Source organism: Rosa rugosa, chromosome 4, assembly GCF_958449725.1.
Source record: "Rosa rugosa chromosome 4, drRosRugo1.1, whole genome shotgun sequence".
NCBI classification, from domain to species: Eukaryota; Viridiplantae; Streptophyta; class Magnoliopsida; order Rosales; family Rosaceae; genus Rosa; species Rosa rugosa.
The window spans coordinates 39,187,958-39,211,910 of NC_084823.1; the positions used below are offsets into that span (position 1 = coordinate 39,187,958).

Genomic DNA, 23,953 nt, shown 5'->3' on the forward strand with positions numbered 1-23,953 from the left:
CAACATCGACCATATTGACATCGGTGTCAGGAAAAAGGTTCAGGTCTACTAGTGCTGCCGCGGTCGCCGGAGCTTCCACCTGCAAACTACCATTATTGAGCCATACCTGAATCTGATCCTTCAGCTTCACACAGTCAGCTGTGTTATGGTTCCACTCCAAAGGTCTGAAGTTATATTAGAACATGTGGTCTTCAAATGCCAGGCCTTTCTTCATAACTCCACTCCAAAGGTCTTCAAAACAGCTTCCCAAGACCAAGGTTTTAAATATCTGCGATATATCCGATATCTCCCCCGATGTCTCCTTTTTTCGACAGACCGATATATTTAGGGGGGTAAATATCTTATCTTTCACCGTTTCTGCGAAATTTCTCCGACATCGTCAAATATCCCCGATATATTAGATATTTACGATATATCCCCGATAAAGTGAAGAAATATCTGTAAAATTTGAGATAAAAATATGGCTGTTTTTTTTTTTTTTCCCTTTGGGGCTTATAGTCTTTGATTGCTGACTAGTGAGTAGTGAATATTGTTTATTTACACTCATTCGGACAAGAGGGGCAGATAGATGCTTATGTTTGTCTCTTTTTATTGATTTTAAATTATGGTGAAGCCTTAGAAAGCTGGTTCATGCCTAATTGCCTAGACAATCTCTATTGGTGATAATAATGATGATAAAAAAGCTCCAATTATTTAAAAGTAGTAATGGATGGTGACCTAATTCCCCAATCCCTAGTTCCCTACTCTTGTTGTCTGGTCCTAGCTGACTCCAGATAGTTCTGATGATGGTGGAGAGGGTGGAAGCGGAATAGGTGGTGGAGGTGAAAGACATGACTATGGAGAATCTTCTGTGGATGGAGGATTCCAATTTACATGTGAAGGTAATTTTGATCATACCACCCAAGATGAAGACCACGGAGTGAGAACAGCTGGCCATGGTGCTCAAGAGAAGACCCGATATAGGAGGAGGACAAGAGGTGCAACTGATGATCAAAGTACCCCATCTGATGTTTCTTCAATTGCCTTCAGTTGTGACTCAATCAGTTTAAGCACAGAGCGCAGTGGGATCTCAAATGAATCTCATGAAGGCAACAATCAATTTGGTTATGATGCTTATGGATATAATCAATATGGAGAAGTATATGATCAGTCATCTAGTTGGGTTCATCCTTATTATCCCCTTATAGGAGAAACAGTCGGCAGCTCTAAAGAGATCTATAACTATCATGTTCATCACTACAATTCGCACTATATGGGTCATATGTCTTGGTCTGATTATTGCATTTTCGTAGACCAGCGAGCGGCTTTTCAACCGCCTAGAGTCTCTTTTTGGATGTAGATGAAGTTGACATTCATATGTATTTATATGTAGTTCTAAATTTCTAATAAATTTATTTTTTTCAAAAACGACATTTTCTTACCATGTATCCCCGATATTTCCGACATCTCCCTTTTTCAAAGTACCGATATATACAACGATACCGATATTTAAAACCTTGCCCAAGACAGAAGAAAATAAGGCAGATTCTAATACTCTGTTTTCTGCTTCTCGGCAATTGTTTTGCACAAAAACTCTCTCCATCTTCTCTTGAGTTTTAGGACCAATGAATGATCAGAATCCATCCTTTGCATCACTACTTCATGTGAAGTGCCTTGATTGCCCCATTGTAGCTCTCTTTTCTCTTTAACTGCTTCTCAAAGTACCTAAGAAAATAACAAAGTTAAATTGATCTTTTTAAGGAATAAACTAAGCAAAAGTATAAATGTTTGAACTATAAATTCGTCGCATTTTATGCTCCTATCAAGCTGTGTTATGGTTCCACAAATTGTGGAATTTGCAATACTTTTTCCCTTTCAGCTGATATGGTCGAGGGAAAGGTCCAAAATCTGTCTTCACCATCTTCGCGGTGATCATCTCATCTAAATCTCATGCGCCTTATTAGCATCATATGTATACGTCGCGAACTCAGGTTTGGTGAAGGCTACAGATTTGAGCTTGACAGGCTCTTTAGATATTTTCAACTGCTTCAAGGCTGAGCTCTTCCTCCCCGTCAGCTCAAATGCGGAGACATCATTCTCCTCCTCATCATCTTCATCCTGGAAAACCTCTTCACCTTGATAATAGGGATCATAGGTGGCCGGTTGATAGCTTAGGGCGGCCACTGTACGGTATTTTCCAGGTACATAGGTACCTTTCTTTCTTGCGTCAGTTTCTCTGAGGAGATGCTCAAAGCTACCCACCTCTGTAATAAGCTCTCCCATTGATTGGATCATGCTGCCGTGTTGCTTCTTTCGCTGGCGTGGCTCCAAGCCCTTGATCGCCAACTTGACTAATTCTTTCTCAGGCAAGATCATACTCAGCTTGGCCTTCTGAATATGGAAGCGTTGAAGATAAGCAACTGCAGACTCAGTGGGCTGTTGGGCCATCTGAGTGAGAGAAGCGAAGTCAACCTCAGGCTCGATAGCCCTGAAAGTTTCTCGGAAGAGCTTTTCCATTGCTGGCCAATATGCCACTGATCCTAGTCGGAGCTTGGAAAACCATCTAAAAGCAGGTCCAGAAAGAGAGGTGCCAAAGATCCTGCACTTGAGGATATTATCATTCTGATACTGGCCGCATTGCACCCTAAACCTGGCCAGATGAGTTGCCGCATTCTCAATATCCTCTCCTGAAAAAGTAGAAAATATGATATTTTTGTAGCCTCTGGGAAAAGGCGCGAGCATTATATGAGGTGGGAAAGGCCCCTCATACACCCCATCAAGGTGGGCCCTAGGGTTAGCCAACCTGATCATCTCCTCAACCTCTTCGCATCTCACATACTCTGGACCAGGAGGAGGAGGTATCGCCACAGTCTGGCGAGCAATCTGTAGAGGTATAGCCTGGCTAGCAGTCGTCGTTCCTTCCCCAAGGCGAATTGTCCGGGGAATGGTAGACTGCTGAAGGGTCATAGTTGGCGCGGTCACATCTTTGACCAAAGCCATTATCTTGATCAGATTGCCAGCCTGGTCAATGCCATAATAATTCCCTGGGAGCTCTTCATAGACATTCTCTGCTCCATCACTGTCGTTTTGAGTAAACACAACAGGATTGCCTTCACCGATTTTCAGAGTTCTACTCTTTTGCGGAGCTGGTGGAGTAGCCTTGTTACCACCAATTACCAGGGCATTTTCCTTACTCTTAGCTGACGCGGCAGTAACTGTTGCAAAAGGCGTAACCGTGCTGCTGCTAGCCTTCTCCCGAGCATTTGGTGGTATATATTTACCAGATCCTGAGGATTGACCAAGTGAGCCAAGGATGGCATTAGGATCTCCTAATGCTTTATTCAGAACCTCTTTAGCCTGGTTCAACTCAGCTCTCTGCATGGCGACCTGGGTCGCGAGGTTGGAACCATCTTTGCGCATAGCCGCGATGTCGGCTGCAGTATCTTTGCTTTGGTTGTTAACAATGTTAACACCACTCAGCAGTTCCTAGTATTGTGCGTGGTTGTTGTCAGCAATCTTATCGGCATGGACTTTGGCCTCATCAACGAGGTGTCGTGCATGCTCTTTGGCCTCCTGGGCATTCTGCTTCATTCGCTGATCAAAATCGCGCAGACGCTGTTCCGTCTTCGCGATTGAAGTAGCCAAATGCCTCCGATAATTGTCACTGTTGACCGTAAGGATGCGAAGTCGCTCGTCAAGGCTAGCATCTTCTGGTATGATGAGGGCTTCGAACTCACTAGTCTAAGTTGTTTCACTAACCACAGCGGCCATAGTAGTCGTCGAAGCATTGACTACTTCACTCGTCGAGATAGTAGCCGAATTCAGCTGATTTCCTCCCTGCTCAGTTGACATGTTGGGTGATCGTGGGTTGAATGAGAACCTTTGAATCACCTGTTCGTCTGAAAGACCACGACAGTCTGCACGGGAGTGCGGGCTATAACTGGAGGTCTTGTGCTTTGGGCAGTTAGCGTAAGCCTTTTGGTAAAGTTTTGCGCTCGACTTCCCAATGGTTGTGATCATGAAGAAACGCTATGTATGTCCCACTGGGCGTGCCAAAATGTTTGGCTCCAAAACCAGTCTGGTGCAAACTATCTCTTTTGAGTGCGCGAGCGTGCCAGCACCGTGGGTATGCAGTCGTCGGGGAGTCCCTTGACCTGACTTCTTCTTAAACGATGTGGACAATGAGAGCACCAACCTTGTCACAAGGTTCTTTTCTCTACCTTTCAGAAAATGACTTCTTGCCTTATGGGTAAGGGCTTTGGTTGTGGTCTCTTGCGTTCACCGAATTGATACATAGTGTTGTAGACTAAGCAGAGCAATCACTGGGAAGTTTGGAGAAAGCACAGGATTTGCTAAAGCGGATCTTTAGCTTCGTTGGGTTGCGAGGGCGTTACCCTTGCTTCGATGGTTTGCAACTAGGTTGCAGGTAGGTTTGCTCCGGAGAGGCTTTGATAATCTGTTTGATTGATTGAAGAGTTGTGTTTGTTTCGTCCTTGAAAGCTGGTATTTATACTCTAGGGTTTCGACTGTTCCTTGCCATAGAAGGATTATTGATTGAAGTTTCGTATTCAATCTCTGCTACTTGATTCCAATAAGGGCTCGTTTTCCTTATGGATCTCAGAATGGGTGAAGCTGTAACCCAAACCCAAGTAGGCTTATTTTTGGGCCGCAGGTATCGGCCCGCTATGCTAAATCCCCTAAAGGGATCTTGCCAAAAATACTTTTGGGCTCAAACAGATGAGATGAATTTTGGACCGCATAATCAAGAAAATATTGTAATGAATGGTCTACAATTTATCTGCATACTATGCAGATCTGCATGACAGCCGAATCCTCATATATGTACACAAGATAGAGATTCAACTAATAAACTATCACTAGCACCACTCAATGGAGAACAATTAATTCAGTGTGAAAATGAAAGCCAAGGCACTATTAAACAGCGGTAACATCGATCAGTTTTCTCCCAGCAAATCTAGAGATAGCAATCTCATTTCGATCCCACCGCGAAATTTGTATCGTTATCTTTTTCTAGCCTTGCAACTACGTGCTTGATGGCCCTTGTTATGATCCATAGTCATTAGTGGCTTGTGAAAGTGTTCTATAGAACTGTAACAAATTCACAAGCTAGGGTTAGGGTCTTGATGGCTCACCCTTAAGCCCAAAATATATTAAAACTTTCATGACTCACTTTCTACAATATCTTGAATTGCTTTGAAAAATTAAAAAATGTCTAAATCATGAAAAATAAAAGACAGAATGTTTAAATATAAATTTGATGGTTGGTGCAAAAGTTAGAAATTAAAAAAAAAAAACAAAAACTGACAAAATGTTGTTAATACAGAGGCATAAAATGTTTTGAGTCACACATATGCGGAAGTACTTCCGGACCTTTTCTACGTGAAATGGACAATTTATGTGACAATATGCAGCATGGAGGCTACATGAAGGTGCTTAGATACTTACAGATTAATTCAATGAGCTTGAGAAGTAAGGTGAGCTAATGAAAGAAAACCCTAAAGTAGTGCTCTAAAGCAATCTAACATAATGCAACTCTATAGCGAACCTCCAAGTAATAACCAAGTAACTTAGGAACCTAACACTAATAGGGAAGACTCCGAACACAGTCAAGACTCTTCCTAAATTTATTGATGTTCCCAAAGGATCGCCCAACACATATGGGGCTTCTCCGTGCTCTACTAAAAGATAGATAAAAATATATATAAATAAATAATAATAAATAAAAAAACAACATTAAAGCAAGAGGCCCAACAGTCCAGCTAATTGCAGGTCGAGTAAGTAAAAGATATAGCCTGAAACAAGACAGAGGCCCACGTACAATGCCTAAAGGCAAAAGCAGCAAAAAGGGGTCCAAGCCCTAGCTGCAATCCCACCATTAGGGCTGGGCACGGGCCGGGACGGGCCGGTTATTGAGTGATCCCGAACCCGATACCGGAAATATTTTTCGGGACTGGCCGGGACGGGATTACGTTTTTTTAAAGTTGGTACCGAAGGTACCAAAACCGACCGGGATCGGGTCGGGCCCGGGCCCAATTCGGGATACCAGAATCCCTTTTTTTTTTTTTTTTTTTTTTTCCACACTCAAGTACTTTAACAGCTATCCAAAATTTCTAGATTTCAATCATTATAGGATGCAGCTGTCCTCTTAGCACTGCAACTTATAAATCTACACAATCAATTTTGCCTTAAACCAAATCAAACAATGTAAAATACTAAAATGAATTGAAGAATTCTTGAAAAGAAGAAATGAACTAGTGAAGATGGACAATAATACAATATGTGCAAAACTGCAAATTGCAGATTATGAATTCAAAGTCCCGAAGCGGTTGGATGAGGCCGAGCAGCTACCTTCTTCGCTCTAGCCATCGAACGATTTGAATCAAATAAGTGAATAACTGACCTGGAGCAAAGTACATGGGAACATCAAGAGCATAATCAACATACTGCTCAAATCTGCATAACAAAATCAACAAACAGAGGGCATATAAGACCAACTAAAATTCATTATAAACTACAATAATTTGATTTAAGATTTTCCTTATAGTGAATTAGATTATCATGTTAATGTTCCACAACAATCAAAAGAGAGTAAATATTGCTGGCCGCGAACCTTCAAAACTTGAACAGATTGCTACAGAGGATTGATTAAAGAACAAGCCAGCCATAATTCCATTTTAGCAACTAAATAGACCAATTCTAGCAAATTCAACCTAAGAGATTATAACATATCCAGAATAACAAGCTTCCCAGCAAATGTTTGGTTGGCTGCCAATTGATTATGAATCAGCAGCTATCATCGAACGATTTAACTTTCTTTTTAGTCTTGAAAAATCAAAGGCTTACAATTAAGGCAGCGGATCGGGGCTGAAGGTGAGCCAGCTGTCATATGGCGAAGTTGAAGTCGCTGGACGTGAAGGAGGCAAAGTCGCTGCTCCAGTGCTGCCGCGACCACGGCGTTAACTTCTTCGACAACGCGGAGGTCTACGCGAGCGGCCACGCCGAGGAGATCATGGGCCAGGCCATACGCGATCTGGGCTGGAAGCGCTCCGACATCGTCGTCTCCACCAAGATCAGAGATTTAGATCAGAAGACTGAGAAGAGAAGAGAAGAGAAGTGAATTGGGGATCAGACTTCGTTTAGCGGCTTAGGGACTTAGGTCGTTTAGGTCAAAAGGTTTTGATCAGGTGTGGTCATTCCTTTGTGTTCCCACATTAAATTACCCAATCAAAACCAACCAAGTAATATAAAAAATTAAAGATTTAATTTAATTAATTTAAACGGGACGGGACGGGATCAATCGGTTTCAACTAGGCTAGTACCGGTACCGGGCCCGTTTCCACGGGACGGGACGGGACGGGCCCAAATAGTAAATTTCAGATTTTGATCCCGGCCCGTACCGGCAAATTTCGGGACGGTTTCGAAACGGGACCGGGACTTCGGTTTTAGGTGCCCAGCCCTACCCACCATCACCCAGCCAGTAGACTCCGTCAGCATGCCCACCAATGCCGTAGGCACCATCGAAGGCTATGATCGAAAAAACTAATATTGCCGCTGCTATGAACACAATCAGTGCCTACATCACCATGCATGCAATCGCAGACCTGATAGCCATCGCCACCAAGAGGATTGCCGCTGTCACTAGACCCGACAACCACCCCATGAGAAAAAGGACCTAGCCTCCAATCCAAGGCCATCACAGCCATGCTGCCATCTTCATCTCCAAATAAAGCCACACCACCGACTTCCCATAACAGTCCCACCGCCCCACGAAAAGGTTGCCGGAGACTTTTATTACTCCCCACCCCAAAAAATTTTATTAGGTAGCAATAAAAGTTTATTGGGTATTATTTGGAGGCAATAAAATCAGACTCCAGTCACCGATCGCTGGACTTCGATTACAGGTCGCCGGATTCCCGCGGCTGGTATTCGGAGACCGACAAAGTCTCCAATGATTTCTCTTTCTCTCTCCAAGTGACAAAGAGAGAGAGGGCAAAACTATCTCAAAAATAAATAAATAAACAATTAAAAAACTTAATTGGGTATTAAGGTAAAAAATATATAATTTACTGGGTAAGTGGACAATCTTATAAACTGTTTGGGTAAATGGGATTAGTGTAACTCAAATTTAGGTAAATTGATTTCCCTTTTATTTTATCATAAAATGTGACTGTTTATTTTATTGTAATATTTATACCCGTCGTCAAGCCAAATAGGCATTAATATTTAACCTCTGTTCATGCACGTAGTCACTTTGTGATCTCCATGATCGTTAAAAATAAATTCATTTCTCACCTAAAAGCAACACAACATAATATACCATTAGATGAACTTCTACTAAAAAAATTAGATATAGGAAACAGGCCTATACTTTGGTCCTTCATTTTTTTTTTTTTTAAATAAAGGGTTGATGTGGCTGTCCTCAAGCATTGATTAATGAAAAAAAAAATGTCGAATATAAGGGGGAAACATTGAGCCTAAACCCCTTATTACAATAACATTTAGAGAACTTCCCGAAATAGTATCAGAAATCTCAACAAAATAAATGTATTCAAGCTGACGCAATCGGAAAGATCACCTAGGTTTACAAGCAATAAACCTAAAACAAAGTTTCTGGAGTCCACCAGAGATAAAAGAGAATAATCTCAATTTGATTGATAATATGATAAAAGATAGTTCTGCAGCCGTTTAAGGTTGCTTATATATGGGAAAAGAAACTCTAGGGCGACTAACAATGAAACCCTAAAGCCCATGGGTAAAAACGAAAACAATCCAAATTAAACTAGAAAACCAAAATTATGGAAAAATAGAAAAACTGCGTTTTGAGGCCCTAAACGACCCCGAAAGCTCGAAAAAGGCCATACGTCGTGGCGTAGTGACGAGTTTGATACCTGGCGCAATTCCCTTTCCGGAAAGCTATGGCACGTCCCAATCGGACTCCGAGCTATTTTGTGGCTACTAGTACCTTTTCGTTTACTTCCTTTTGCATGATCAAGTTGCTCTTCGAACTGGACTGTCATCCGTTCTGCATCACAAGCATGCAGCAATTAGCAAAAAATGCTCTACTGGGTACTCCATTTGCTTTGACAGAGCGGTGACATCCTGCTAAGTTGCCGCCAGAGAATAAATCTGATGACACTTAGTTTCATTCTGCCACTAGGAGGTTGTGCCCATTTAACCATGGACCGTCGCCTCACTAGGCCAGATAAGACACTTAGAGTACACACACAGGCATTTAGTCCGACTGACCCTACAATAATCATGCAGCGACTTATTATACGCCAAAGACGTGACAAACTAAATAACTAAGTAATTAAACAGAAAACATAAATAAAACAGATAGCCTAGGCAGGGCCCAAAAAGAGAGCCCAAGCCGAAGCAACCATCCAGAAAAGAAAAAGCCAGGAAGCTGGCGGTCGAGTCTGGCCCAAAACCACCCTAAACATCGCCGACAGACCCTCCACCACGCCAGTGACGCCACCCTGCCCCATCACCGGACCGCCATCATCGCTCAACCACCTCCTTCGCACCAAGGAGGAGCGTCACCCCAGTTCAGATCCAAGCCACGGATAAGCGTCATCGCCATCGCACCATTGAGAAGCGCCATGAATTGCCATCCCAAATTTGCTCCATAAGAACCAATCCAGAATGATCAGACCCAAGCCATGCCGCTACGAACAGCCGCCACCGAATCCGTGATCCAATCCACCGACCTGGCCAATAAGAATCAGACCAAAACCAACCAACTGCAGCGATCTCCTCCTCCCTCATCTCGCAAACATCCACAGCAATCTCCCCTGATCGAGTAACTCAGCCTCACAGAGACACACACGGAGTCGTCAATAACCCGTCCGACGACGATGAAAGAGATCGCCGCCAGACAGGGATGAAACACTCTTTTTCTTCTCACAGGATCGCCGTCACTCTTTTTTTTAATCGCTAATTTAATCACAGACTTGAGCAAATCTTTATTTTTGACTGAGACTTCAACAAATAAAATTAGAACTATGCATTAGATAAAATTTACAGACAGTAAAAAATTAACGGCCAAAAAAGCACAAGCCGGGAAAAGTAAACAAGCATGGACCAAAGCATATAAGATGACTTGTAGAGGTCTGAAACTTAAAAATACAACCTTTGTAAATCAATCTTTGCTTATCAACTGGAATATCACTATTTGAGAAGCTTATTTTGAAATCCCCAATAGCCATGTCTAAGTCCACTCCCATGGTAAATTTTGGGTCGTTTGACAAATGTTAACCCAAAAATTTGGGGAAAGTTGTTGGATCCTCAAGAACCTTGAGAATTGTACGTTGAAATATTTCCTATTTTAACTGCATGAAATAAAACATATTTTCCAAAAAGACCTAAATGAAATATGGCTTTCATGAAGACCGAAAGAGTTTATTTTTACAATTATTTGTCATTTGTTGTAGCCATCACATCCGATTCCGTAATTGAAGTACAATTGGTATATAGGAATCGGTGATTGAGAATGAGTTTGACGTAGGAACAATATATTTGACGAAATGGTAACTTGTTAGCCCCTTAACCCTAAACTAGTGAAAAATCAAACAAGCTCAAAAAGCTCAACCATTCAAAAGACCAGGGTTTGGGATAGTAGACAACAGATAAACAACATTTCCTACAACAAAAATTGAATTAGGTGTTGACTCATCAACATTTCAGAGCACACTCCCATTTCTCTGAGATGGAATAACAATTTAACATTTCTCTGAGATGGAATAACAATTTAACATTGTCAACCAAAACCATCCTCTATCTTTACTGAATGTCAACTTAATGCTTATATGCAACGCTTGATTACAGAAATAACTTGTAACATACTCTTTAGAATAGAAGGGGAAATCTTTACACTAGAAAAATGTAACTCACATTACTCTGTTGAGATAGGAGGTGAATTCACATGAAACTAGTCAAACAAAAATCATCTGTTTGTTTAACTAGTTGAACTTATTCTGTAAAAACAAGCGTCTCTTTCAGAAAAGAGAATATTACTTTACATGTAGCCTACCAGTCTACCACCCAGAAAATTGTCCAAAGAATGTAACAGGCAGAAGACACCAACCCTAGAACAAACCTATTCCATACATGCAAAATCGAAACAATGTAACCATACAACTGGCAGCACAACACAAACATTCTAAGCTTGCTAAATCGAGCTACATAACAACCAACCCAATCCACCGAGCTCATGAACACAACCTCAGGCATAGAAGCTACCATTTCCAAACCATAACACTCATTAACAAATTAACTAAACCATTCATTACTTAATAAAAACAAGGTACCATTTCAAATTCCATCATACTAAAACAACTACAAAGTCTCCATTGGCATCAAATCCAAGTTCTCGAAAACCAAAAACGTAAAGCTTAAAAGCATAAGCATAGCAAAAACCTGCGGGCTTCCCCAAAACGCCCCCCCCCCCCAAAATCAACGGTAAGACTTCTGGAACCTGGCACGAGCACCACGGCCACCGAACTTCTTGGGCTCGCAGCGCCTGGGATCAGCGACGAGGAGAGTCCTGTCGTACCTGACCAGAATGTCCTTAATCTCCTTCTTGCTCTGCTCATCCACGTACTTCTGGTAGAAAGCCACCAGGGCCTTCGCGATGCTCTGACGGATGGCGTAGATCTGAGAAGTGTGGCCTCCGCCCTTCACACGGATGCGCATGTCGACGTCGGCGAAACGGTGTCGTCCGAGGAGGAGGATGGGCTCGTAGGCCTTGAACCGGAGGATCTCCGGCTCGACGAGCTCGATTGGGCAGCCGTTGATCTTGATGAGGCCACGGCCGCGCTTGCAGTAGGTGACGGCCACGGCGGTCTTCTTGCGACCGAAGCACTGAACGGACTCCTTTGCTGGAACAGCGGCCGCCATGGTTAGGGTTTCAGCTGTGCTCTCTGGAGAGGAAGTGAAGAAAAACCCTAGCGGTAGAGGAAGTGGTAACGCAAGTGAGGATATTTATATGATGGTCTAAACTGCGGGCTTTAAAATGTGGGCCTGGCGGGGGTAGTTTCAGCCCAATTTTTTTGGCTACAAGGAGGCCCAAAAGGTTCCTCCTTGCGTCTACATATACAGTGTGTATTGAACCCATAAGGTCCTAGATTCTGTACTCACCAGGTGCCTCAAGGTTCCTAAGCTCGCACCTAAGTGCATAATGAAGTTGCACTAGTGCCCGACCTACAAGGTTATTGATTTCAAGAGCTGCCCGACCAGAAATCATCAAGCTTTTGATTCGGTCGATGATTTAAGGTGAGAAATCAACAACGATGGTGCAAGTAAATGGAGATTTACAATGTGTGAGTCGGACAAAAGTAACTCTGCTTATATATATCTCCTTGCGTCTACATGTAACAGATATGAGATTTCTATACCATGTCAATGTCTTGCTTACATTATACGCAAGGGTTCAGCTCAGGTTGACTAAGATCATGAATTTTAATTTTATTCTTTTTCATTAATAGGAGATCAAGAACCTAGTAAACTATGTAGTAATCGAAAATTAAATGGGGAAACAATTTAAATGACCTCTAAATGAAGAGATTATCTACAAGAACAAGGAAAAATCATACAGAGATAATTGCTCACTGCAAAACGGTAGCAATCTTGCAATACAAAAAGTTACAGACAAATAAGAGTATAGTTCTTCATTCCAAGGATTTTAGGAGCCTAAAGAGTGCAGCTGCTTCTCTAATCCGGGAGAACTCAATGCAAAAAGCTTGCACTTCAATGAAAAGATCCTTAACTGCAAATATGACCGTTGAAGAAAGTCAGCAACTTATCATTTGTTAGATGTAAGTAGTCATGAATAGTGCACTTAATGCATATGCTGATGTCTATAAATATGGTTGAACGACCCTAATAAAAAGGAGCACTGACCATTTATAATGTTGTTTCGGATAAGGCTCTGCAGAAATACACAAACAAGCCTCACAAGTCTGTTCTGCATGTACTTGTCCTGGGCAGATGAGATATGCCAAGTGGTTAGAACACAATATAAAAAACATCAACATTATATTGATGTTTGATGTATCATGTATGTAGCTTGACGAAAACCAAATCAAACTAACGAATTTGACTAGTGATTAAAGTTTAATATCCATAGGCACGAGCAAGTACCTTGATGTTCTCACACGAAGATATACAATTGGTTATGTACATATGTATGAACTCAGAAGGAAGTTCAACAGCTGTCGTAAGCCGGTTCACAACTTCCATGGAGTGTAGACTCATGTCCATATTGACGAGCACTGTAAAATATCTGTGAGAAAAATTAAAACGTATATAAAGCACAAAAATCCTGATAATAAAGGAAGCGCAGGCTTTAACAAAATCGCTGTAGAATTAGAGATGGAAATAAATCACAGAACTGAAGACATACTCTGCAATTTCAGGGGAGTTTATCAACTTGGTGAGAACTTCAACTGCAATTAGGGGATTATTTTCCACCAGTTCCTGAAAACAAGAATTATGGAATTATACAATAGTCCATCGACGCATACTTACATTGTTGACAGAGTAATGCTATCATCAACACTTACCGGCAGCTTTCTTGGTGTCAGCCCACAGTGATATACAAGTTTCGGGTCATTTGTCAACTCCATCAAGACTTGCTGGACAATGAAAGGGCAAGCATTGGGTCATCTCTTCCTTCAAAATGACTGATGTAACACGATATAAAATGAAGTAACATGAATTTCTTAATTTTTCTTTGAAATTTGACGTGACAATAAATCTCCCAACAAATTCTATGTCACTAATGATTAATCTTATCCACTGTAGTATTTTGGGAAGGGGGAATTTGAACTTATGACCTCTGCTTCAGAAGGTAAGTGTGACTACTGACCGGTGACTATCACTCCAGCTACAACAGGACTCACAATTTCAAAGATAATTTAGCTCCTGTTATTACTGAAATAAAGTATTATCAACTTTCTCAGCCTTTTGCACTAAACCATTAGTATTAACATAAGACATACAATTAATTAGCAAACTTACGCTCCTCAATCAATATGAAGAATAAAGAGAGGGAAATTTCTAGGTTTTGCAGCTACTGATGCCCAGAAAGAAGTCCAAGACCATACTCTATCCCATATTGTCTTCACATCCTCCTTCACCTCCTACTCCACCTCTTTTCCAAATTTCTAGTGCTCCTTTCTAACCAAAGCACTCAAAAGACAGTCAATACACAACATTTCCACAGAACTTTTGTCTTAATACTTCCAGAAAGACTAACACTTCTTAACAATTAATGATACACAAGAGAAACCTGTCTTATATATACTTCAGACTAAACTTACATGTCTAAAGCCCTGAACTCCACTGAAATCTACCCGCTGAGATAAGGCAACCCCATTCTTGTAAAATTCCTCAAAAACTAAATACTTATTCAAATATCCCAACACTGCCCAAACAAAAAACATTAGGTCATGGTGAGTTATCTTTATTACTTTATCTTCGTCCAAGGATTTCCAGCCACTTCTAAAAGAGGATAGTTACTAATTTTTAAACAAGAGGGTGGGAGGTACACACTTGGCCTTTGTTGTTAAAAAAACATCTCAGTGCTAATCTTTTAAGGTATCTCGGTCTTCCACATCAGCTCACATAGGGAGTAAAAAGATGGGGCATCAATATGCTCTGCTACCTTAGCTTTCTATTGAAATTACTTTCCCATTCACAAATATTATACTATTTCACTTAAGCACATCCAAACCATACAAGGACCAACCAGAAGATGTTCCATCCACTCAACTTTAAATTTACATCAGTCAAGGATACAGACACATTACTACTACTTAAAAATCAGAATTACTACTTAATTCAGTATCAGAAGTGACATAGAAGTATACATGCTTAAGTATATTACGGCCATTTATAGAATTTCATATCTTGGATATATAATTATATATATATATATATCATAAATATCAGCACCTCTTGTTGTGCAGGCACAAGTGGTCCCTTCAAAGCTTTAGCAATCAAGTCCCTTACAGCTGCACCTCTGCTGGTATCAACACACATACCATCATCCCATAAAAGTTCATGATTGTCAACTGGGTTGAGCCACACTAGCTGCAATGGGTTTACAATTATAACTCACATAAACTAGTGTGCCTGTACAAATATATCTGAAAAAAATACCCTTGTGTCTTACTTCATCGTCCTGAACTGGAAGTCTCGGAGGAATAGGCCTACTCCAGTGAGGACCTAATCCTTCCAGCGCTAGATTGGACAGCAAGCCAAGCACCGTCTCGTCTTTATCTCCAGCACCGACTTTAGGTTTTGCTCCAGGTTGTAGATCAAACCTGAAACATAATCCTTGATGTCATGATGGAAAATAATCAAAAAAAGAAATAAATAAGCTATAGTCATGGATCATACTCTGATGAGTTGGTATCACAACCAGAAGGAAGATCAGGGTCCGCTACCACATTTTTGATAGAACCATCCTTGAATGGAGAACTATATGGTTCTGGATGGACTTTATCTGCATACTGCTGCTGCAGATGTTCCTGTTGCGGGAAGACCTGACAGTAACAATTCAAAAATGTCCATTATGTGCAGAGACCAACCACATTTCACCACTTATTTGACAATAAAATCCTCATATAATGAGTATCCATTGTATGAAAAATAGCAGAAACTTTAATCCATAACGGCATTGTAAAATATACAAAGGCATACATCACTTACATGCATCGAAGAATCAAAATTTTTAATGTAATCTGCCGCGGACTGTTTAAGAAGCTGCAATGGAGAAACCTCTTTCAGATATTTGTAACCTTGAAGAGAAGCATACAAATAGACATAGAAAGAAAGAAAATAATTTCTTACAACAATAAGCATACAAACAACGTGAGGTCATATCAAAATTGGATGATTCGATATAAATGATTTAAGGTTATGTAGGACAACACAAGGAAGATAGTGGAGATGTTATGCGGTTATGCCTGTGAATATGGTGGGTTAGTATACGTAACAGGTTTACCAAAAAAGAGGATTTAGGATAGCAGTACTTTTTAAATAGAGAGATACAGAAGAACAAGTCCGACAAGAAAAAGGTAAAGGAGATAGCATTGCACTAAAGCCTTCAATAATGCTTTCGTCCATTTAAGCATGGAATTGCTCTACAAGGTATCCTCAGTGACTCCTAGAACTACTGATCAACCATATTTGCAGGGGGAATTAACAGGTATACAACGATTGGCTGTTTTCTATAGAACTAAACCAACAACATAATTTGATAATTCAAAGGCTAAACAAAGAATGTGGAACCTCTTTGCCAGTATTAGAGCCATCAGACCCGGATAGTTGTAATAGCTGCAGAACAAATGCCCTCTCACATTTTTCAGCTTCAACATCGCATGCAGCCTGCAAGAAAGCATATAGAAAAGAGATGCAATTATTATACATCAAGAATGCAATTTACATGCCAAATCATACAACCCGCAATAATAAATAATAACAAGTAGCCAGCCCCAACAGAAGACACTCAGAAATTTATTTAGGATAAAGGATTCACAACAAGCTTATCAGCAAGTTCAAACTTCTTCATGTTAAAGAATGCAGTGTCATTTGCTTAACTATTATTTTAAATTGGTGATAGACCATCCAACTAGTAAAGATTAAAACAAAACAATGGGTAATTATAAACCAGATCATATTTACTTTTTCAATTTTGACTCTAATCCGGTGATTTAAGATAAGAAGATTAAATGTTCTGGTCACTATCAACTATCAAGAGTGCACAAAAACCTGCAATGGATTTATTCCAGTTTGATCTCTTTTTAGATTTCAAGTTAAAATAGCACTTATTATGAAACAAAGGGGCAAACGCGTACAACATAGCATATAGAAACAATGATCCAACAGTCAAATAAGTATATCCTCAATCAGTCATATTATAATTTAACTTTAAAGGAGTAATTACAAGACTCGGGATGATGTTGATAGCATGATAAACGATTCAAATAACTTTTTTTTTTTAAGATGATTGGGGTTCCTTGTGAGCTAAAATCAATCAAGATGAAATGAACTATTAAGGCAAGAACGGCATCAAACAATGCTTACACTTATAATCAAATTTATGAACGGATTCGAGGAAGGTTTCTGGGAAGCATGAGCCTGATGAAGTAAAGCAAATGCAATCAAGCGTTGGGTGGAACTCAGCATCTTCTTATCCTGAAAGCACAGCATCCCAACTAGTCAGAATCCAACAGCTAATACAAAAAAAAAAAAAAAAAAAAAAAAAATTCCAAACACCAAGAAAGTTACTATCCAAAATTGATTGTCTTGGCTCTTGGGTTTTGATAATTGTACATCATATTAGATGATACAGCTATCAAGAAACTCAATTAGTTCTCTTCCCTTGTAAATTACACAAATTTTCTGCAAGTAAGGGATCTAGGGTTTTAGTTCAATTGTGTGAAGAAATGGATAGACGCGAATTTCAATGTTCCTCAAGAATAAGATAGAGAGAGAGAGAGAGAGAGGTACCTGTAAGAGGAGGGAGAGGGAGAAGCAAGGAATGAAATGGAAGGCGTGAGAGAAAATAGAGGTGAAGTCGGAGACGATCTCTTCGAGTGGTCGTTGCTCTGCTCTGAGCAGTCCAAACACGGCCTTGGAATCTTCGAACCCCAGAGTCCCCCTCTTCTTCATCTTTAGCTAAGCTTCACACAGAGATAGAGAGAGAGCTATAGACGACGAGCGGCACCGAATTATCAGAGAGAGCCAAACTGGGTTTCACTTTTCAACGGGTTACTGCTCTACCCCTTTTTCTTTTTGGAATTTCTCAACAAAAGATCGCACGTGACGCGGATAAAAAGGTTCGACCCTTATCGGGTAAAAATAACGAGTTGGGTTACGGACCTAGGGTTAACATGCAAAACCCAATTGCTAGGTAAGTTTTTTTCTTATAATCTTTGTTAAATTGCTAGGTAAGTTTTTTTTTTTTAACATATTTTGTTTAATTTTCTAGTGTGTTTGATCTTTATTTTTTATTTGTTCTACATGAAATTGTTTATCCACTTTAGAACTAACGATCCTAAGACTCTAGAAATTAAGTGCGAAAATTTGAATGAGGCTTTATTAAGTATTGTACTTAGTTGTCCAACTATGGGTAGCACTTCTTGACTATGTGTAACGTATCTCACTCCCAGTCCACAGCTGTTCATATTTTCTTGATCATACGTGTCTTCTCTTCTTCTTCCTCTTCCCCATATGTTCATTTATACTTCTTGACCATGTATAACGTATCTCACTCCCAGTCCAACAGCTGTTCATATTTTCTTGATCATATGTGTCTTCTCTTCTTCTTCCTCTTCCCCATATGTTCATTTATATTCTCTACAGGCAAAAAAGGAAAGGCTTCATCTAGCTCTTGTAAGGAACACTTAGCAATTTTAGAAGAAATCATGGTTGGTGGCTTTGCTTTTACTCTACACCAATTCAATCACAAGTCTTATGTTCAAACCCTAAATCTTTCAACTTTAATCGAAACAAATTATTAGTTGTTTGAAGGATAATACTTGGCTAACCAAATCCACTAAAAAAATGACACGTGTATGAAGTGGAACTGAGGCTAAAGCATGAAGAGCAGGAGATAATAACTCAGTATGGTCGCATCGACCTCCGCCTCTCCTCATCGTCTCCTACCCCTCTCCTCCGCCAAATCTCTCAAACCCTAATCGTCGATGTCCCCTCCTCCACCTGCTACGACCTCATATGCGGCGTCTTATTAGTGGATTTGGTCAACTTTGGCTAACCAGGTATGGTTAGCCAAGTATTATCCTTGTTTGAATGGGAAGGGAGAAGAAAATAATTTTAGAAGAGTTGAGATAATCTCTTAGAACCTTATAGTCCATACTTTCTTGTTTGTTTATTCAATGGAGAATTGAGATTGACAAGGAAGAAGGAAAGAATGGCATAGATGTTGTTCTTTGTTTTTTTTCTTAGAGAAAGAAGAAGAGAAGGCACAAATGTTGAGGAAAAATGAAAAGATGTTGGAGTGGAAGTGAGATACGTAACACATGGTTAGGAATTGCTGCCCGTAAGCTACCATGCTTTAATTATCATAATTTGGGATAAAACATACGAAGAAAGTAAATTTCACTTATCGAATTGATGTAATAACTTTCATTCTCTCCTCAAATGATATGTAATTACTTGAAGGTTGTGTGATCTCTCCCTGCAGCAACCAGAAGCCTTCAAATTAAACTTGTGTGAATAAGATTTCTCACTGTTAATTGAACATAACTGAAAAACTAAACCTATAACTTGTAGGAGAAAAGGAAAGAATAAAATTTAAGTTAGGATGGTTAGGTTACTCTCTCTGAGAGGTGGGTGGAGGTCGTGGCCTCTTGGCGGCGGCTCTGCAAATTGGGCTGGAGGAAATGGGATTTCCCTCTCATCTGGTCGACGGGGGATCGAAGGCGACGGGGCTCCTCGTTGTCGGCTTCTCAAAATTTGGCTTCTTGTTTTCTTGTTCGGGGTCGTGTGCTTTGGCAGCAGCGATGGTAATTTTGGACCGCATAAGGCAGCGGCGGTAGGATGTGTTCCTGGGCAATCTGGATCAGTGATGGTCCAGGGGTCTTGATGCTTGGTGCGGTCTGAGCAGGAAGATCTGGTGGTCGTGGTCGCGGCCGGGCGGGGGGCAGATTGGAGCTTCGGGTGGTGGCCTAGGGTGGATTCTCGTTCTCTGTTGCTGGCAGAGGATTGCGCCAAAGATGGCGACGTCAACTACCTTGGACTAGGGTTGACTGCGGCGAAGGTTACGGTGGACTGCTGGGTCAGTTGTCGACCGGCGTTGTTGAAGGGAGGAAGACTGGTGGTTGGCAGCTGATGGCTGGGGTGCCCAAGTGGTTGGGTGGCCTCATCAATTCCAGTTGGGCTTGGTACTCATTTGGGCTTCCATCTACTAGGGTTTTTTGTTTAGGTCTGGGCCTATTTCTGTGGGCTTGGATTTTATTTATCTTTTACTATTATTATGTTATAAGGACTCCGTTTCCTCTGGGAAAGGAGTTCATAGGGTCTCTTTGAGAATATGTCGCCAAAAATGTCCGTAGCATCTGTGCCCCTTTGATTCTCATGGATGCTTTAGGGTAGTTTTGGCTGAGCTTCATGATCTTTAAAAATGTTGAATTACTTAGGTAGTGACTCTTTTGACAGTCCCACAGGGATGGGTCATTATGTGTAATTTCGTTGATCAATGCAATGAGTTGACAATTCTTTCAAAAAAAAAAAAAAAAAATTGATAAAAAAAAATGTCAATTAAAATTACACGAGACATTCGGCGACTAGCCTACTAGAGAATGACTCAATCAAACTAACAAGAGAAATTCACGTCTGAAGATGAAAATAGGGAAGAGTGGAAGAAACCCACAATAACCTTGAAGAGAAGTGGCGAACGCTAAAATATATGGACTTGTGTTGTAAATTCTACAAAAGACGATCCTAATTTTTTTCCCACCAAACCCTACAATTTTTTTTAGAAGTAACGATGAGCCTTGTCATAAATGCTTATGGAGAATGGAGACCATATGGAGCTTATTTTAGTCTTAACCTACATACCAGAATGTGAAACCTTCTCATTTTGGAGGTCTTTTGATGTTCTGATATGTAACAAACCTCATGCAACAAACCAAGCATTTCTAACGTCCAATCCAAAAACAATTTCAAGCTCTAAACCCATCAACCACCACCAAAATTCTATTCCTTCCTCACCACAGTAGATTACACTACAGCAAACCTCTAACCGTAGCAAGCATCTCATCTTTTGCAACTCATGTACTTCTAGCTCCCATGCCACATGCCTTCTTGCAAGCCATTTCATGTACTTTTGTTCATCTATAAAGACCATACGAAGTTTCTGCCTATATGTCTCAAGAAGCTGCCACTGCAGCAGGCCAACATTACTCAGGAGAACTTAGGGGAAGATGCTATAGAGCTTCTTGAAGTTTTGGCCCTAGTTCCTAAACTCAAAGGCGTAAGTTAGGCCTGGGCACGGGCCGAGCCCGTTTCGTATTTCACTGGGCCCGGGACCGAGCCCGAATAATTCGGGCCGGGCCCATATTAAGTTTTCAACATTCTGGGACCGGGAAGGCCCGGACCGTTAACAAACGGGCCGGTCCTTCAGGCTTTTCGGGCCCAACTATGAAATTATGGAAAAACTATGAATTTCTGGAATGGAGAACTTGTTAAGATGTTAAATCAAATCACAAAGCAGTAAAAACTTCCAGAAAAAGCCATAAATAATCAAATATAAGCCATCATAAGACATCACCATCACAATCACATTCAACTTAACAAATCACACTTCCCAAGTGCCCATTCAAACATTCAACTTAACAAATCACACTGCCCATTCAACTTAAACTCAACTTAACAAATCACACTGCCAACCAACATCAGAACCAAACTGTCCAAACTCCAAACATAACAAATGTTCCATTGTTCCGAGTTCCAACCAAACCAAACTTAACAACCAAACCAAACAAATAACAAATAACAACCTCATCTCCAAATTGCAGTTGAGCTCCATCTCCAAACAGCCACCCCAACTTGAAAACCAGCATGGCAGTAGGCAGCAACTAGTATCACACATAAGCTAATTTCTGATTTTCTGAACTGCAAGTTGCACACCAAAACAGTAGATTAACAGTAGCGCGCACACACCAAATCAGTAACAAAATCACACCACCAAATCAGTAACAAAATCACACCACATTTACACATTAGTTATCACCATCAGTAACCAAATCAATTTGAATAGATTAACAGTAGCACAGTCACACCAAATCAGTAACAAAATCACACCACATTTACACTATAACCATCAGTAACCAAATGTCCAAATGCCCCCAAACAAAAGAACACGAATTATCACCATCAGTAACCAAATGTCCAAATCAGTAACAAAAGAACACGAATACCAAATCACACCTTTAGAAGTAGACTTTGCAGATTTTGGAGGCTTCGCAGCAGTACTTGTAGACGGTGCCTGAGTTGAGGTTTTGTCTTCATATTCTGCAAGTTAAAAGAAAAAAAAAAGGTTACCAACTGAATAAGTTGTGTAGATAATGAACATCAGTAGTTGAATAATTAAAAACTTACCTTTCTCAATGTCTTCATAGAGTAGCACCTCCTCGATGGTTGGAACATACTCTAGACCCATTATTCCTGGACTCTTAAGCCATTTTGTAAGCATATAAGGGCTTCAACACTCCTAGGAGTTAAGGAACTCCTGTGTGGATCGATTACTCGCTTGCCTGTGCTAAAGCATGACTCGGAAGCTACTGTGGAGACTTGAATGGCTAGCACATCTTTTGCCACAGCTTGCAAGTTTGGATATTTCGATCCACTGTGCTTCCACCAAGTTAAAATTTCAAAGGTTTCCCCCACTTTAGGCCTCTCGAAGGGATCAATAATGTATCGATCAACTTCACACTCCACCACAATTTCATCGCTGTTCTCAAGTTCTTTCGCCCAATTATCCATCATTGCGGCCATCTTGCCACTAGCACCTCTCATACCAGAATGCCTCGATCCATTGGTGACCTTCTCCTTTTGGTTTGAGGCTGAATTCATTGAAGCTGCATATGTATCAGTCAAGGCTACTAGCAGATCTTTGACCTTTTCTTCCCTCTCTTTAGCTTCACCATCATCCATGCCCAACTCCGTCTTGCAAATATGAGTGAAATTTCGAAGTTTATACCTAGGATCAAGAACTAAGGCAACCAAAAGAAGCTAATTGACATCATTGATGTTGCCAAAATATTTTTGAAACTTATTCTTCATCCTCACTACCATCCGACCCATCAACGTTGCTGTTTCATTCTCATAAGCCATTCCAGGCTGCCACAATCCATCAATCTCACCCTCTATTGCCACAATGTCATGGAAAGCTGATTGGGCAGTAGGCTTCAAAGTTGCACTTATCATTAATGTAACGTCGTAGAAAACTCGTAAAAACTGGCAGAAAATGGCAGCCCTTTCCTAATCGTCATCATTAGGTGGTCCGACCCTCTTCCTACGAGTTTTGGACTTCACTTCCTCCACCACTTCTAAATCTTCATCTATCACATCTTCTTCATCGAAATATCCATTATATTGATGCACATTCTCTTCACCTAACCGAACAAAGGCCTTTTTCAATGCAATTGCTGTGTCCAACATTAGAAATGTGGAGTTCCACCTAGTCGGAACATCAAGAATGCAAACTCTGTTGGTATCCAAAATTTCCTTCTCAACACACAACTTGAATTCATCGAGCCTAGAAGAAGAAGACCTCACATACCTCACTGCATTTCTAATTGAATCAACCGACTTGTCCATAATAGACAAGCCGGATCTAACTACGAGGTTCAAAATGTGAGCCAAGCACCTCACATGTAGATGCTTCCCTCCCAAAACTGGGGGACTTGTCCAATTCAACATCTTCTTCCGAACATACTCCACTGCATGTTTGTTGGCAGCAGCATTATCAACCGAAATGGTCAATACTTTATCTATCTTCCACTGCACCAAGCACGTTTCTAAAATCTTCCCAATGGTGACACCCGAATGATTGGGAATGCAGCAGAAGTTCAGTATCCTTTTATGCAAATTCCAACCTCCATCGATAAAATGCGCTGTCACCACCATGTAATTGACATTCTGTATTGATGTCCATGTATCGGTGGTCAGACACACTCTGTGTTTGCACAACTCAGCCCTAAGCTCCTCTTTTTTGGCATCATACATCGCTAAGAATTTCTTCACAATGACCCTTCTACTAGGGATTTCGCACCGAGGAATGGAAACCGAACAAAAGTACTTAAATCCCTCCTTTTCTACCTGACTAAAAGGTAATTCGTCCATAACTATCATCACCACACAGGCCTCTGTACAAGCTTCTGGACTCCACTGTCTCATCACTACAGAATTGGCACTCCCA

The 23,953-nt window shown here is 40.7% G+C and overlaps 2 protein-coding genes and 1 long non-coding RNA gene across 4 annotated transcripts; all 3 read right to left on the reverse strand.

Moving 5' to 3' along the window:
• Positions 1-6,152: 6,152 nt before the first annotated feature.
• LOC133707392 (uncharacterized) lies at positions 6,153-7,118 on the reverse strand. The gene is made up of 2 exons (XR_009845098.1): positions 6,844-7,118; positions 6,153-6,453 (listed from the first exon to the last, which is right to left on the reverse strand). It is a non-coding gene; the product is annotated as an uncharacterized LOC133707392 (long non-coding RNA).
• A 4,145-nt stretch (positions 7,119-11,263) lies between these two features.
• On the reverse strand, positions 11,264-11,964 carry LOC133743090 (small ribosomal subunit protein uS9). The gene has a single exon (XM_062170871.1). The coding sequence runs from the start codon at positions 11,896-11,898 to the stop codon at positions 11,455-11,457; it is 444 nt and encodes a 147-aa protein (XP_062026855.1). The 5' UTR covers positions 11,899-11,964; the 3' UTR covers positions 11,264-11,454.
• A 549-nt stretch (positions 11,965-12,513) lies between these two features.
• LOC133743089 (uncharacterized) lies at positions 12,514-17,793 on the reverse strand. 2 transcript variants are annotated; one of them, XM_062170870.1, is made up of 12 exons: positions 17,518-17,793; positions 17,092-17,202; positions 16,297-16,392; positions 15,715-15,768; positions 15,403-15,548; positions 15,176-15,326; positions 14,956-15,093; positions 13,563-13,634; positions 13,403-13,476; positions 13,141-13,282; positions 12,901-12,979; positions 12,514-12,766 (listed from the first exon to the last, which is right to left on the reverse strand). In XM_062170870.1, exons 1-12 carry the CDS (start codon positions 17,677-17,679, stop codon positions 12,669-12,671), a joined length of 1,323 nt encoding a protein of 440 aa, XP_062026854.1. In that variant the 5' UTR covers positions 17,680-17,793; the 3' UTR covers positions 12,514-12,668. The 2 variants fall into 2 exon arrangements, 1 of the variants encoding a protein (XP_062026854.1); XR_009862933.1 differs by lacking the exon at positions 12,514-12,766 and having other exon boundaries at positions 13,141-13,271.
• Between the last annotated feature and the right edge of the window lie 6,160 nt (positions 17,794-23,953).